The sequence below is a fragment of the Oppia nitens genome, unplaced genomic scaffold (assembly GCF_028296485.1).
Source record: "Oppia nitens isolate AA-2021 unplaced genomic scaffold, nextdenovo-longstitch-racon4-pilon3 scaffold6_pilon_pilon_pilon, whole genome shotgun sequence".
Classification (NCBI taxonomy): Eukaryota; Metazoa; Arthropoda; class Arachnida; order Sarcoptiformes; family Oppiidae; genus Oppia; species Oppia nitens.
The window spans coordinates 2354588-2371229 of NW_026533250.1; the positions used below are offsets into that span (position 1 = coordinate 2354588).

The following is a 16642-nucleotide window of genomic DNA, read 5'->3' on the forward strand; positions in this document are numbered from 1 at the left end:
AATTAATTTTTATTTATTAGTTTATAAGCTTATGCTATAACTTGTATAAAATTTTATTTTGAAATTGTTTATTTAAAAATGAATTTTTTTATTTATAACCAATTGTATGATCATTGATTTGATACTAAATTTTTTGAATAATGTTTTACTTAAAAAATATTTAATTTATAAAATGAACCTTATTTTCTTAATTTAATATTTATTTAGTTTTTTTAAATTTAATATTTGATAATAATTTTCTCAATGAATGGCCAAAATGTTTCTAATCATTGTTTTTAATTAATTGCTAAATTAATTTAAACTCAAAGATTTGAAAATAAATTATTTAAAAGATTTGTTAAATTTGTTAATTATTATTAATATTATATTTCTTAATATAGTATGTATGTTGTTATATTATAATAATATATGTATAGTACTGTCAAATGATTGCATTGAGTGAAAGTATGAATTATTTGATTAGATTATGATTTACAAGCAATTTATTTGATGTATAATAAACCTGTCATTTGATAACAAAAACTGTTTTTTAAAATTAACATCGATTTCATAAAATTGAAGTACAATTGAAACTCAATTTATATCAATATATTATATACAGTGTATATAATACTGTACTGTAATATAGTATATTGTTATAGACTATAACTTATAGTCATAGATTCAAAATAGAAATTAACATTTCATTACATATTAAAGATAATTAGCACATATTTTTAATTATTTATGTATTTTTAAATACTATTAATGTATTTTTTAAATTAGAAATTGTTAAAGATTTAACATATTTAATATATACTATATATTATATATATATTTTCAAACAATTGACAAACTCTATCATACAGTAAAACAACATTATAGACAATATATACCTGTATTATGAAAATCGATGCAATACTACACATATAATATCTAATAGAGTGAGTGATGACAACACAACACATATTTAAACTTAAATTACTTTATAGTCAATGAATGTAATAAAATGTGAGTTATTTTCTAAATGTTTTATATATAATAATATATTGATTGTCAATAAATGTAAATATAATTAAACATTGAATTGATTGACAATTATTTGATATAACGTAATAGTCGTTTGAATTAAGTATTGAATTCATTGATTCACTCATTGATGACAATCATTGATGACATGAAATATCTGAGACATATGTTTGGCACTAATATTATCTTTTAATACGATTTAACGTTAGATTTGATGACTAAATCCAAACAGTATTACTATTAATGGATAACAAGTTTAATACAACACATGAGGACAATGACATCCAACTGCAAACATCACCATTAATGTCGATGACAATGACTACCGATACGTTATCGTTGAAGACAACCGATTTGGTGACCACTTATCCGGATAATTATTATATGGTCAATGAGTACCGCAAGTCTATTGGTGCCACAACTAATGGACATCTTCACGAATTTGTTCCCTATCCACCAGACATCATATCGACATCAGTTGAACGAAAAACAGTTAGTGATTGGGGTTATCAATCAAAGACACCATTTATTAGTCAGCAAAATATAAAATCTAAAAGATCTCAAACTAAAGCAAATGTCCAGAAATTATGGCGAATGTCGAGTCAAGAAAGTGTTGTCACTAATGACTGTCCGCAAGAATATAATAGTTTTGACAGACAGTCAGTTATATCTCTTCGATCTTTTTGTTCCGGCATTGAATCCAATCAATCAAATGAAGTATTTCGACAAACCTATGATTCATATGATGTGTCGACTGAAACCGATAAAGTGGTTATGATTAGTGAGTTCAGTCAAGTGGCCATCAATGATGATACTAATGGTCCACTTTTTGAGTTAAAACGTGAAAATTCCAAAATGAAAGGACAGATCGAGCAATTGGATCACATTATGGAAGAAATGGCTAAAGAAAGGTCAGAATTAATGTTGAAATTGCATTCATTGAATAAAGAGATCAAATTGAAGAGCGAAAAAATAGATGAATTAAATACACAAAGAGAGACACTTGTTGTTGAATGTGAAGAACTCAAGTCTGGAATCAATAAATGGGAATCAATTGTAAGTGAATATCAAGAAGTAGTCGACGCCAAGACATTAGAGATTAAAAATTTGAGCGATGATATTGTCCGACTCAGCGAAGACAATACTAATGTTAAAATTAGTTGCGAACACTTGAAGATTGATTTGGAGTCCAAAGAAAACATCATAAAACAGTTAAACAAAAAAGTGATTCAAATGAATACAGATATTGAGTCATTAGTTCAGTCAAAAGTGATTCTCGAAGAAGAGATCAAACGAAAGAATGCAGAAATGGAGGCAATTGTGACACAAAATGAATGGTTTAAATTAGAAATGAATAAATTACAGACACGTCTTAATGAAACCCATCAAAAGCTGGTTTCTGAACAACAAATATCAATAAATGCAAGAAATGAATGGCAAAAAGCACAGACTTTTAATGTCTTATTAAAACAACAATTGACTGAAACCAGACATAAAGCACTTGAAGAAAAAGATCAATTGATGAAACACTTAGAGGGTATTAATTCAGATCTGATTAAAAATGAAACGGAAAAACAATTGTTTTCACCAAATCATCGTAAACTTGTTAACGATAAAAGTAATAACGAATTATCTATTGAAATAAATCAGAAATTAATTGATAATAAATTACAAATCGATAATTTGATGAATGATTTAAATAATTTGTCTGATATTAACAAAAAACTAATCAATGAACAGGAATTGAATGTCAATCAATTGAATTCAATGATAAAACAATCGACAGATAAAGACTATGAGTTGCAAACTTCAAAGTCTTATAGTAATGATTTGGAGCTTAAGATTAGAGGTTTGAACATTGATTTGAAGAGACAGAAGGAATTGAATGATTTATTAAGAAAAGACAAGAAAGAATCGGAATCTAAATTAAATTCACTTTTATTTGATAACAAAGGATTAGAATCGGCGACAAAACAATTAAAAGAATTAATTGAAAAACACGAAAGAAGTTTAAAACGACTTCAAAGCAATCTTATAGCAAAAGAAAGTAAAATAGATTTACTTGAAAATGAAAAAATGAAATTTTTGGAGACTATTCAAGTGAAAGATCAGACAATACAAGAACTCAGAGTTAGCTTAAATGACAATAAATACAATGAAAACGAATTAAACATATTTGAACTGAAATTTCAAAATCAAGAGCTCGAAAAAGTTATGAATGCTATGAATACAGAATTGAGAGCAAACCAAATAAAATTTGATGAACAAAGAAATCATTTATTAAAAGATAACGAAAAGTTAAAAATAATGTTAACTCAAGAGAAACATAGATTTGAGACATTAACCAATACTTCAGTGGAAGACAATAATTCATTGAAAGAATTAAATGAAAAACTAAAAGTTTCTGACTTTAAAATAAATGAATTGTTGACAGAATTGAATTTATTAAAATCTAATTGCAATAACATTACCGGTAATAATAGTTTTAATGATAGTTTAGAAGATGAACAAAGAGTACAAATGAGTGATAATATAATTAAAGCAAAAAATGAAAAAATTCGATGTCTTGAGTCAAATGTAAAATTATTGACCAAAAGATATCGCGAAGCGTGTGATTCAAAGAAACAATTGGAGTTAAAACTTAATAATTTAAATCAAAATTTATTAAACAATAAAATACTAGTCTCGACACAAACTGAAGAAGAATTTCTTGGAATAAGTGATATAAATATTATTCAAAATGAAAATGAATTGTTAAAACAAGAAACTATTAGAATTAATGATGAGATCAAACTTAAGGAAACTATTATTGAAGAAAATCAACGAATAATTCTTGATTTGGATCATCAAATTGGAAAGTTGTCGAGTTCTGGGGAGAACTCTACCAATCAACACATCAAGTCTTTGGAAGTATTGATTACTTCAAAATCTGAAGAAGTCATTCGGTTGACAGAAACTTTGAATGAAAAGACAAAAGAGTTCAAAGAGATGGAAATGAAGTTAAATAAAAAATTAAATGATTTGGAAACAAGTATTAAAAAAGAAAGGGCTGTTACTAAAGACTTAAGACATTCCATATTTAGTGAGAAACGAGAAAATAATTATTTGAAAAAAGATTTGAACGAAATGAAGACATCTTTAAAAGAGTCTAATGCTGTGGCAGATAAACGAAAACAAGAAGTGATAGATTGTGAAAATGAAATGAAAGTCATGAAAGAAATGGAGTCATCACTGAAAAGTGAAATTGAAAGGATTGCTAACGATTTAAAATTAACAAAAGATGAAAATTTCAAAATTAAAAAACTAATTGAAAACAATTCACATAAAAATGGGCCGCTTTTAGATCAACTCAAGAACTTGAGTCTAAGTTTGAGCGAAAAAAATCAGGAAATCGATGGACTGAAGGTTCAATTGAATTGTCTTAAAGAGAAATATGAGACAGAGATTTGTTCATTAAGACAACAAATGGAAAATTATAAGAAACAGGTTTATAGTTATGAATTGAATGAATTAAGAAAAAGTAAATCCATTTTTCAATCGCGTTTGACTGAACTGTCGGTTGTCATCAAAAAGAGTTGCGAACAAAATCAGAAACTCAGACAACGTTTGGACGCAAATCATATATCTGTTTCTCAAGAATCACTGGTTAATGAAGAAATGGTGAACAATCTGTTGGATCAAAATCTTAATGAGACTCCAAATAATGAGAACAAGTATTTAAAACATTATTTTATTTAAAACATTTAACATTTGTTAATAACATTAGTTTTCCCTTTCAGTTCTGTAGTCAATCTTCAGTCATGTGTTGACTCATTAAAACAAGAGATGGAATCTTTGCAAAAACAGATCTCTGAAAATGACATTTAATTTTTCCAAAAGTATAACAATCGATGCAATTCTTATCTAACATTTTTAAAAAATATATTAATATTATTAACATTTCCTATAATATATAATAATATAATTTGATTTTTAAGTGCCTTTTTCATAAAATTTTGATGAAATGATGTTTTACAGTAAATGTAATTATATTTTTGTTTAATGACTGTGAAATTCTAGTCAATTTCAGAGAGATAAACAATATGGTTAGTATTAAAAGATTATTTATTTATTTATTCGTGTAATTATTAATTTTTTAAATAAAAAAAATGATTTTAAACATTAAGACAAAACTTATTTTTTAAAATTAAAATTTATATAACATATAAACATCTTATTATAACACTTGGAATCAGCTGTCGTTTGTTGAATAGGCGTTACGAAACATATCAGTGATGTAATCATTGATGACATCTTCATCGTCGGTATTACGAAAATGTCTTTTCTTTAAATGCTCTGTAAATGTTTGCCTACAGTTGATCCCAAAGAAACAGTCGCGACATTTATAAACGTAACTGTTTTTATGCTTTTGACTCTTTTGGATGTGTTTCAAGATGTCGTTCAATATGTTGCCTACATATGGACAGTACGGACACTAAATGCCAGTTAAACAACAAACAAAATTGCTATTAGTTTGAGTAATATTAAGTCAAAAACATATAAGGATTCAAAATAAAACATTAATTATACGATTCATACCTTATATTTAGATTTTGTGTGAGCGTTGACATGAAATTCAAGTTTTTCTCTACTGGTTGTCTTGAAGTCACAGTCGGGGAAATCGCAGGTAAAGTTAGATTCAATTGTTTTTCTCGAATTCCAATTATTCGGTAGATTAGAGTTCGTAGATATTGATGGTTTGGTTACTGAAAAAGTTCTTATATTAGAAGATTGCTTTACAGAAGGTGAAGGAGTGGGAGAATCTAAAGTTATAATTTCTGGACTATCACTACGACTGCCATTTTCATTGTCATTGTCATCGTCTTCTTCGTCTTCCACTTCTGTTTCTTCGTCGTCGTCTTCATCTTCGTCTTCATTCGGATTGGAATCAAAAATATTTAATTTATCACTCAATCGAATAATCTTCTCATTTGTTCGAATTGAAGAATAAGATTTATATGATTTTGAACTATAGTTGCCATTAGTTTTTGAATATATCTTCCGATTTGGTGGTAATGTTTGTTTCCTTCCTGACTGTTGTGATAGGTTTGATGATTGTCTTAAAGTTTGTGAATTATGCTTTTGTAATGAAATATCAATATAATTAACACTTTGAATGAGTCCGTTATGAACCAAATGGTTATGTTCTGTCCAATAGTCTAAATGAGTGAAGTATTTGCTGCAATCAATACAAATGATTGGCCGCTCTTTTGTATGACATTTGTATAAATGATAATAAATGTCGAGTGAATTGAAAGTACGGACACATCGCGGACAACAATAAACAACACTTTTGCGAATCGAATCTATCATCGAATCCGAGAACTCATCTAATCTGAAGACAGTTGTCTCCAATCGGAACTCTTGTTCTTCGATACAATGATTAACAATATGTAATATCATCGAGACTTCCGATTTGAAAGTATTAGAACAATCGGGACAATTAAATTCTTGGAATTTTTCTTTATTGTGAATTAAAGTTTCATTATCTTCAACAATGGTATTAATATCTTCAATGTTGTCCTTATTTTTAAGTGATTTCTTTAATGCATTCAATTGTTGTCGATATTTCAAAATTTCAATCTTTAATGTCTTAATATGTTTGTAGTCATTAAACTCTCTCTTAAGAGAGTAATTCATGTGTTGTTCATATAGTTTCTGAAAATGAATCCTTTGTTGTCTCTCTAACTCTAATTCTGTCTGCAATTCAATCCTTAACTCTCTTTCGTTATCAAACTTTTTAATACATTTCTTGTGATTGTCTTTATTGTTGTCTATATTGTTATCATTATTTTTGTCACAATTGTTATCCTGTTGTCGATTCTTCAGATACTTCTCTGTCATGATTTCTGATCCCAACAGAAGGTCGTCATCATTGTTGACCACAATTTCCATATCATTATCAGTCTTATCATCATTTGTTTTGTAGGTATTGTTGTTGTTATCATTACTGTTGTCGTCTTCGAGGTCTTTAATTAGAACTTCTTGAATATGATTCAACTCATCGGCTAATTGTTTGTCTTCATCGAAATTATAGTCAATGATAGTCTCTGTGTCTTCATCTTCGCTAAACTCAACCGTAAATTTTTGTAAAAGTGGATCCGTTGGTGATATATCATCTGAAGAGACAAATCAATTGAAAATTTAAAAAAAATATTACAATTTATTAGATGTCTTACAACTCATGTCTTCGGTTGCCATCAATATTGTCAATGATTTCGATTTTAATCAATTGATTGCAAATCAAATCAATTCAAACATATTGTCTTTGTTTACATTCACTCAAACCTCTAAACGCTGTAATTTTACATAAAGTAAGTTTCCGGTAAATTTACGAGAAATTTCTTTAGGAATTTTCTGAGATTTTTTTTATAGCTATTTACCAAATTTATATCAAACAGTTATATAGAAAAACTTTAAAGTCATTTAGTTAAACATGTATTATGTTATACTATTAATGTATGGTTAAGCAAATAGCTATAAATATATTTAATTTAATTTGACCAAGCTCATTTAAATGTTTTATTATTTGTTTTAAAATATATAAATATTTATTTTACATTAAATAAATTTATATTATTATCATAAAATTAGATTAACTATATTTTATTAAGATTACAAATTAACTAAATATAATGTTTTCTTACATATTAATATTATATTTGAAATTTTAATATTTTATATTTTTGCTTGATTAATTATCATTATTTAAATTACTTTGATAATACTTATATTTTACTGTATATATATTTACAATATATATCGTATTATGCACATTAATTAAATTATTTATAAATTTATATAATAACACTATATTGATGGTATGATGTTGTTTATTCCTGTATTGTTAACAAAATAAAGTAAAATAGTTTATATGCAATAATTGATAAAACATTTTATGACATAAAGAGTAATTATTTATATTATCTTAAAAACAAATTTGTCTAATATGTAAAATAGTTTGTTTGAAAAATAACTTTACAAACAATTATTTAGTAAAAACATTATCATGTGATTTGTCTTATGAAATTAATCTTAATTTAAGTCAATTTTTATACAATTATTAATATTTAGTAAACTTATTTATTATAATCATATTGTTATTTCTAGTTTTTAAGACTAAAAGTTTTACAAAACATATGTTTTGAAGGCTAAGGACAGGCCTATCATAAGCATCTCCACTAAACAACTCACTTCCCATTTTAGTTAAAAATATAATTGGAGTCAAAAATATAAATATATTTCCAAAACTTTTTATTTCTGTAGTGATTAGCAACAGAGCGGATGAAAAAAGTTAACAAAAATAGTTCAACACTTGTATTGAAATCGTTTAGTCGATCCATAAGAAAATCCGAGTCCTATCAGTCAACACATGACTCCAATACACTAACCCTTTCCAACCAAATAATTATATCCTAATTAATCACTTTTGACTTTATGTTATACTATTTTATTGGAGTTTTATTTAATTATGAATAATTTAGTTATTATATTAGTGTTGATATTACCGATTAGTCCATTGCATACATCCATTGTTAAGAGAGATTATAATGACAATCGTGTAGAAGATGGACACAAAAAATTGTATCCAATTATTTTGGGTGAGTCTATATTTTATTATTATAACGTACTTATACAGTAAGTATACTATATATATATTATATATATATTAAAATATTATACATATCTAATATTCTAAAGATATAGTTATATATACTGTATACACTCATATCGATTTTTGTATTAAATCAATATAATTATTTATATATATAAATTGTTTAATGTTTAACACATTACACTAAAATTACAATGTAAATAATTAAAAATAATAAATACAGTATTAATATAAACTAATCTATTTTAAAAAATAAAATAAGCCAAAATAATTTTACAAGTATATAATTTATATGTAATAATTTTACATAATTAAAACATTTTATTTATTTATATAATATAATTAGACTATGATTTTATATAATAAATTTTTATGCAGAATATTCTTGAAAACAAATATTTATTATATAAATAAATAACAATTAAAATGTTTGTAATGTAGTTCCGGGTGACGGCGGTTCTCAAATTGACGCTAAGCTCAATAAAGCCGAAGTTCCCCATTATTTTTGTGATAAGAAAACTGATGACTACTTTAATCTATGGCTAAATCTGGCACTTTTGGTACCATTTGTTATCGATTGTTGGATTGATAACATGAAACTAGTTTACGATAACACCAGTAGAACCACATCTAATACATTTGGTGTCGAGACACAGGTTCCCGGGTTAGGCAATACATCAACTGTTGAATATGTAGATCCCAGTCGAGTACCTGTATCAGGATATTTCAATAATCTAGTTAAACAATTAGTCGATTTTGGTTATGAGAGAGGAGTATCCATTAGAGGAGCACCATATGATTTTCGTAAAGCACCTAGTAAGAATTAGTTTTATATATATAACAAATAATACAACATTATATACTAATTAAATAATACGATTATAGATGAATTAGCAGATTATTTAATTCAAGTTAAAGATCTAATAGAAGATACTTATGAAATAAATAATCAAACAAAGAATATTCTGTTATGTCATTCAATGGGTTGTCCAACACTTCTATATTTTCTCAATAGACAGACCCAGGGTTGGAAAGACAAATATATTCAATCATTTATAACATTAGCCGCTCCCTGGGCTGGAGCTGTCAAATCTATGAAAGCATTTGCTTCGGGAGATAATTTTGGTGTTATAGTTGTGCCATCGATTACTATACGAGAGGACGAGCGAACGTTTCCAAGTTTGGCATATTTGTTGCCGAGTGATAAAGTTTGGGGAAATAATGAAGTGCTTATGGAGTCTACTCTAAGAAATTATACGGTTATGAATTATAGAGAGTTTTTTGAAGATTTAAATTACATGACCGGCTATAATATGTGGCTCGACGTCAAAAATTTGACATATGATATGACACCTCCAGGTGTTGAAGTGCATTGCATTCATGGTTATGGTTTGGACACAATGCATAAGTTAGTCTACAATAAGGGTAAGTTTCCCGATTCACAGCCACATATTGTTTACGGTGACGGCGACGGAACCGTTAACTTGAAGAGTCTTGAGGCGTGTAAGGATTGGCAGAATAAACAAAAACAAAAAGTCGTTTACAAAGCATACTCTAAATCCGATCACATTATTGTTATGAGTGATCCACGAGTTATCAGTTATATTAAAGAGTTAGCTATTGTTAACTAAGATATTGATTATATTTATTTACTTATGATATCGTTTACAAATATTTTCTTTGATTATCATATTTTTATCTTTTTTTCTTTTATTTACAAATTTATTATATTTTTACTATTGTTATATAAAGTGATTTTTTAATCAAACATGTTAGATAATTCAAATTTATTATACTTTAAACTTAAATTTTTGTATCTATTATTTAAATTGATGAAAATAGCTTTATATCGTTTATTATAATTACAACATTATAAATAATTAAATAATACTATAATAGATCATTAATGTGCAACAAATAAATATCCTTAATGTATTGTTATATAAACATATTAATACACAAAAAATGTATTATGTGTTAATAGAATTTAATTTATAAATAATAAATATTATTTTTTTGACAATAACTAAAGTAATGTAAAAACAATTTATATTATTTAATTTTATAGAAAATAATATAATTTATAAATATCTATTAATTATATAATTTCTAAGAAATTGAATAAAAAGTAAATTCAAATATTACTATTTTCATTAATATTATAAAACTTTGTTTAGTTAAAAGATATTTTTAAAAATAACTAATCAATGTCTTTGTTAAAGATTTATTAGAATATTTTATTACTATTCAAGATATAATATTATTGCTATAATAATCATATTAATAATAAGACTATACAATACATATCATGTTTAAACTCCACAATTCATACGTAATCATAAAAATCGATTTAAAGGTAAAAACGCAAACATAGTGGGAAAGGTATGCACTGCACAATGCACTGAGTTTGGTCATACCTGCCATACAATGGTGTAATGCAAGGCAATAGAGCGCACATGCATTGTATTGTATGTATTCCTCAACCATTAATAAATGATTTTACAGACAATACACAGGTATTTCTATGATTATTATTTATAACGTAAAATATATTTTTATAATTGAATTCATGAGATAGTGTTTTGCGGTATTTATCATAAATTGTGATCAAAATCGATGAAAAAGTGACGTTTGATTTGAACATTCAAATGACATTAATTAATGGCATTAATTAAAAACAAAATCAGTGTTTTGTCAAAACAAAGTCCAGAATCTACTGAACAAACTATTCGTGTGAATGGATTGAGTGATCCCTTTCATTGGCTTCAAATCATTGCCTGGCTTTTCGTTGTATTAATTAGTGTCATATGCTTTACATTCATTGTACCCACACTTCCCTCAACACCTATCAGGTGTACAGTAGTCGTCATCAAACTCCTGGTAATTATTATTCACTTTATAACTCATATCAAAGCGATAACTATAAATCCGGCCGACGATGCCGTTATCGATAAGCTCGATGTTACCCGAAATCGGCCGAAGTTTGACCGCAACAAACACTCGCATGTTATTGAAAACCAGTTTTGCTATATTTGCGAAACTACTGTCGGCTCTAAATCCAAACACTGTAGTCTATGTAATAAATGTGTGTCTAATTTTGATCATCACTGTAAATGGCTTAACAATTGTGTCGGCGGTAAAAATTATAGGTATTTTAATAAATATATATATATATATATCCAACTATAATCTAATAATTAATTTTTATATAATATTAGATGGTTTATATATTGTGTATTATCGGCATTATTAGGAATAGCCATAATATTTGTTAACACTTTAATTTTGACAATTGCTTACTTCAATCATAACAGTTGGCTCTATGGTATGATTGAGTTGATATTTGACACTTAAATGTGAAATACTCTAAAAATATATAATTTATTTTGATTATAGATCGTACAAAAACTTTGTTATATTTTAATAATGACTCGCATATCAACCAATGTCTACAAATTGTATGGATTGTGGTCATCATATCAACTCTCATCCTATCGTCGATAGCTATCATATTATTAACACATTTACTCGGTTTTCATTTGTATTTAAGTAAGTTTTGAAATATTTGAACATTTTAAAGCAATTTTTGAAATAAACTGAAGTATTCATAGTGTAAATACACTGAAAAATATTAAATAACATATTAAATTTCATTAATTTTTAACCATAATTGTTTAATTTTTTTCTTTTTATGTAAAATCGTATCAATTACTAAATATGTAGAATATGTGTTTGAAAACAATTTTAAAATTAACATTTTAAAAAATTAATATTTTAATATATTCCTGTTAGATACACAATTGTTTAATCCTATAATTTTATGTTTTGATGTAATTCTAGGAGTTAGGAATCAAATTAAAGATAATATGGAAATTTGTAATTTATTGAATTTGTTAGTTTTCAATGTCATATATAAATTTATCCAAATAGCATTTATATTGATGATTAATGACAAACATTAGATAGTCTAACATTGATTTTATAGTATTCATTACAATAACATCGATAGCGTGTTTATAATCATTTTATGTCAAGATTTTTTAGGGATAACCTTATACTATAATATATGGTTATATCATATATATTATGGTTCCGTATATTTGATTTGAATTTCATGTTCACCGATAATGATATGACATTAAACCTATCGTTATAACAAATATACGATTATTAATATAAATATTTAGATGAGATTTGCCTCAAAATTCTGTATTCATTGAATTAATCAATAGTTTAATTATAGATTTGCACTGAATTGTTAAATATCAAATTAATATTTCACAATAATAATTACAGGCAATGTCATAAATTATATAACTTTATACTAATGTATTTTTAATTTACTAATAATAATTATCATTTAATTTTAATTATAAATAGTCTTATAAACATTGATTATTCTACTCAAACATTTTCTTTTGTCAGTTTTTATATTTTATAGCAATAATTTACAATTGAGTTTTAATTAACTTAAAATAGAATATTTTTCAATCAAATTGAGAAAATGTAATTTTTTAGTTTAATAATTATAATCAGTATTAATAGTATTTATGTATAATTTTAATATTTTATTTTGTTTATAAAATCTTAATTTTTGACTTTTGATTTTGAAGTGTCGTTAATCTGTGTTTGAAATATACCGTAATTAAAGTTAAAAAAATGTGTGGAAACATCTTTAATCTAGATTTTAGTTAAAAAATACTTAATAATACCAAATCTTATAATTAATATAAGATATGAATTTAAATTAATGATGTTTAAAAATAGATTTAGTTAGACGTAATGTGATTTTGAAAATTAAAATTAAATCACATTCATTCAGAAAATGAAAACATTTTTTTAAATTATAAGCTAGTATAAAATATATAAAAAATTAGTTTTAAAAAATTAAAATGATAAATCCATAAATTTTATGATTAGACATTTTATTTAAAGAAATTATTTGTTCTATAGTTTTAACTAATAATAAAACTTTGGTATAAAATATTTTAGAAAATTATACATTTAATAAAAATACACAAAAAAATGTATTCTAAAGATCGATATATAATTTTTTTTAAATTAATAATTATTCAAAATAAAAAAATACATATTTATTAAAATTATTTTCATTTTTTATATTTTCTTATAAATATTTAGTGCAATATAACTTGAAAAGTATATTACTGTATAAATATTACAATTGTAATGCAATGTAAAGTATATGTATTAATATCAATATATTGATATATAAAATCAGTACAAAAGTAGTATAAATAGTCTTTTTTCAATAATGTTTGTAAATTACAGTACTGTACACCTGTATTGTAAACTTATATTCAATTATAGATTAATTTGTACTATAAAATGTATTTACATTTATTTTGCAAAATTACACAAATAGATAATAATAGGTATAATATGCGTTATATCTGGAAAACATACTTTAAATCTGTTTATTAATAAATGTTAAATTAAAGTAACTATAAAATAAAATTTGATACGTATTTAGCATTTTTTTAACTGATTTATGCCATAAATCATTAGATAATTTAAAAGCAATTCAATTTGATTTTCATTGAGTTTATATATGATATGTTAAAATGGAAAATATCGATAAATTTAAAATAATTATTTTTTCATTAATCAGATTGTGTAGGACTTTCCACATATGAGTTTGTAGTACAGCATCGCAACAAACAAAAGGATAAGTCATTTATGTCAAGAATATTGAATGGCAATCAACGCAACAAATTAGTTACAAGTTTTCACAAATGGATAGGAATTGCCATTTGTGACAACAAACGGATTAAACCATTAGATCCAACAATTTATAACTCAACAACTCATAGCAGCAAAGCTTCAAAAGACAGACAATTCATACAAAGTATTATTAAAGATGTCTCTAATGAAGAACATATCACATCACAGGAAATATCAACTATAATGAAGTGTTTAGAAACTGTTCCCAACAAAGAAGTTCAGACTGAAAATAATACAATAGTTAAGGCATCGCCAATAAATCAACAGAAAAGTAGTCGACAATTAAGTGATAATTTCTCACAAAATAATGCGAATAATGGCAAAAATATTATTTCAGTTACTGAAGAAAATCATGAGAAAAATCAAATGATAACATCTGTAGAATCAAATGAATCGTTTAATGAGACAAAAAGTCATAACCAAACCAATAGTCAGCCTATATTAAAGCCAATTGAAGACTCAAAAGTTGTCACCAATAGGTTATCTTTTTTAAGTCCGACTGATTTTGTCATTCCTGACCATTGGACACAAACGGGATTTATGGGCCCTTCCAGTCCTTCCAATAAACTACACATCCGTTACAATACATACAAACTTAATGATAATTTTAGACTCAATTCACTTCAATTACATAGAAATAGATTACATTTAAATAAAAACAATAATTTAACTGAATCTGAGCTAATATCACAAGAAATGGCTAATAGTTATCCAAAATCAATTGAAAATCAATTAAAATGACTGTAATTATTATTAAATTAACATTTGATATAATAATTATTTTATGTAATAAAACTCTTTTTTACTTTTTATTTGTTAACTAAGTCTACATTTTTTCGCAATATATGATAACATAATATTCACAAATCAAACAAATCGTTAAATTTTGAAAAATATTATTAAATAATAAAATACTAAACAATTAATTATAATGAACTAATTATTTCAATTATAATAATAATATTTACTATAAATAGACAACAATTTCGGTGATAAATAGTCACAGAAATGAAGACAATCTGCAAGAAAAATGCAAGAAATGAATTATTGGATCAAATGGTGTGGACTATAGACTAATACCTCTTTATTGGTTACTTTTCTTTCCCTTATAATCATCGAGATTGACGAGAATCCAAGCGGGAACAGCCATAATGCCCACGAAGAAGAAGACACCCCAAAAGGCTTTTTCGGTAAAACCAATGGTCTCTCTCGGAGCGGCCACTAAATGCTTGTAATACGGAGGATATAGACCACTGTTACGCACCGGCATCCGACACATTGTCGACCCGACACTTGTCACACCCGACTTGACCAGTCGTCCTAACATTTCTTTTCGGCAAAAAAACAGATTATTTTATGTCTTTATAATTGCAAACAATGTCTGTCTTTACAAACAAACAAATTAATGGCTATTTCTTTGGACTCTTCAGTAATAACGTTACGTTTGTATTCAATACTGTTATCCTATAAATACATTAAACAGTAATACAGTATTAAAACTATAAAATCATTTATAAAGTAATACTTTAATTGAAAAATCAAACCAAATATCAGACAGATTTTGATTTAGTTTCCGTTTTAGTTGAGTTCCCGATAATAGTTTGATTGTATAAACAAATATATTATTTATTTATAATATTTATATAAATTCCTTAATATTGATTAAAAACTTTATAAAAGCTATTAAAGTACTGTACTATACATTGTATATTGAATAACATTTTATTAATACTTGATATTATCCGTACTGTAAATACTCTATGAATTAAATTAAAAATGTCAATACAATGCCATCTAATGTAAATACTTTATAAATAATTAGATTATTATTTTTAGATTACTTTTTAAATAACTCTTAAAATAATAATTATTTTTATTCTTATATTTTTTTAAATTGTTAATAATTGAATTATTTTACTACAAATATTTGATATAAAAGTAATAAATTATTGAATAGATTAAAAAGATTATCAATTTATTGAATTATATTATACAGTATTAATATTTTTTTACTAAACTACCCTAATATAATAATTAAACTATTCTAATAAAAACAGATAGTATAAAATGTCATATATTATATTTATAGTATAGAAAATAAGATATTAAAAAAAAAAACTTTGAAAAAGTTTTGTTTACTGAAATCTATACAAGCGTTTTTGAGTCTGTCTGTCTGTAGCATTTCATTTTGCGAATTTTGAAATTCTGATTTCAGATTCGATTAGAGGACTTCTAATA

The 16642-nt window shown here is 25.3% G+C and overlaps 4 protein-coding genes across 4 annotated transcripts; 3 read left to right on the plus strand and 1 right to left on the minus strand.

The window, feature by feature from the left end:
• Positions 1–1066: 1066 nt before the first annotated feature.
• On the plus strand, positions 1067–4897 carry LOC128962463 (golgin subfamily A member 3-like). The gene is made up of 2 exons (XM_054308838.1): positions 1067–4721; positions 4788–4897. The coding sequence occupies exons 1-2, from the start codon at positions 1252–1254 to the stop codon at positions 4873–4875; spliced, it is 3558 nt and encodes a 1185-aa protein (XP_054164813.1). The 5' UTR covers positions 1067–1251; the 3' UTR covers positions 4876–4897.
• Positions 4898–5200: 303 nt separating this feature from the next.
• On the minus strand, positions 5201–7342 carry LOC128962124 (zinc finger protein 23-like). Its single transcript, XM_054308473.1, has 3 exons — positions 7227–7342; positions 5587–7166; positions 5201–5482 (listed from the first exon to the last, which is right to left on the minus strand). The coding sequence occupies exons 1-3, from the start codon at positions 7246–7248 to the stop codon at positions 5240–5242; spliced, it is 1845 nt and encodes a 614-aa protein (XP_054164448.1). The 5' UTR covers positions 7249–7342; the 3' UTR covers positions 5201–5239.
• Positions 7343–8518: 1176 nt separating this feature from the next.
• LOC128962464 (phospholipase A2 group XV-like) lies at positions 8519–10293 on the plus strand. The gene is made up of 3 exons (XM_054308839.1): positions 8519–8648; positions 9104–9478; positions 9548–10293. Exons 1-3 carry the CDS (start codon positions 8519–8521, stop codon positions 10291–10293), a joined length of 1251 nt encoding a protein of 416 aa, XP_054164814.1.
• A 1030-nt stretch (positions 10294–11323) lies between these two features.
• LOC128962465 (palmitoyltransferase ZDHHC1-like) lies at positions 11324–15118 on the plus strand (the record flags this gene model as incomplete). The annotated part of the gene is made up of 4 exons (XM_054308840.1): positions 11324–11811; positions 11881–11987; positions 12059–12211; positions 14292–15118. Coding segments are annotated over exons 1-4 (1575 nt in total), but the record flags the coding sequence as incomplete, so codon positions are not given.
• Positions 15119–16642: the final 1524 nt, after the last annotated feature.

Coding starts and splice junctions, on each gene's coding strand:
- LOC128962464 (XM_054308839.1), top strand. CDS start 8,519: ATGAATAATTTAGTTATTATATTAGTGTTGATATTACCGATTAGTCCA. Junction 8,649..9,103: donor ATTGTATCCAATTATTTTGG/GTGAGTCTATAT, acceptor TTTGTAATGTAG/TTCCGGGTGACGGCGGTTCT. Junction 9,479..9,547: donor TGATTTTCGTAAAGCACCTA/GTAAGAATTAGT, acceptor ATACGATTATAG/ATGAATTAGCAGATTATTTA.
- LOC128962463 (XM_054308838.1), top strand. CDS start 1,252: ATGGATAACAAGTTTAATACAACACATGAGGACAATGACATCCAACTG. Junction 4,722..4,787: donor ACTCCAAATAATGAGAACAA/GTATTTAAAACA, acceptor TTTCCCTTTCAG/TTCTGTAGTCAATCTTCAGT.
- LOC128962124 (XM_054308473.1), bottom strand. CDS start 7,248: ATGGCAACCGAAGACATGAGTT. Junction 7,167..7,226: donor GGCAACCGAAGACATGAGTT/GTAAGACATCTA, acceptor TTGTCTCTTCAG/ATGATATATCACCAACGGAT. Junction 5,483..5,586: donor ACACAAAATCTAAATATAAG/GTATGAATCGTA, acceptor ACTGGCATTTAG/TGTCCGTACTGTCCATATGT.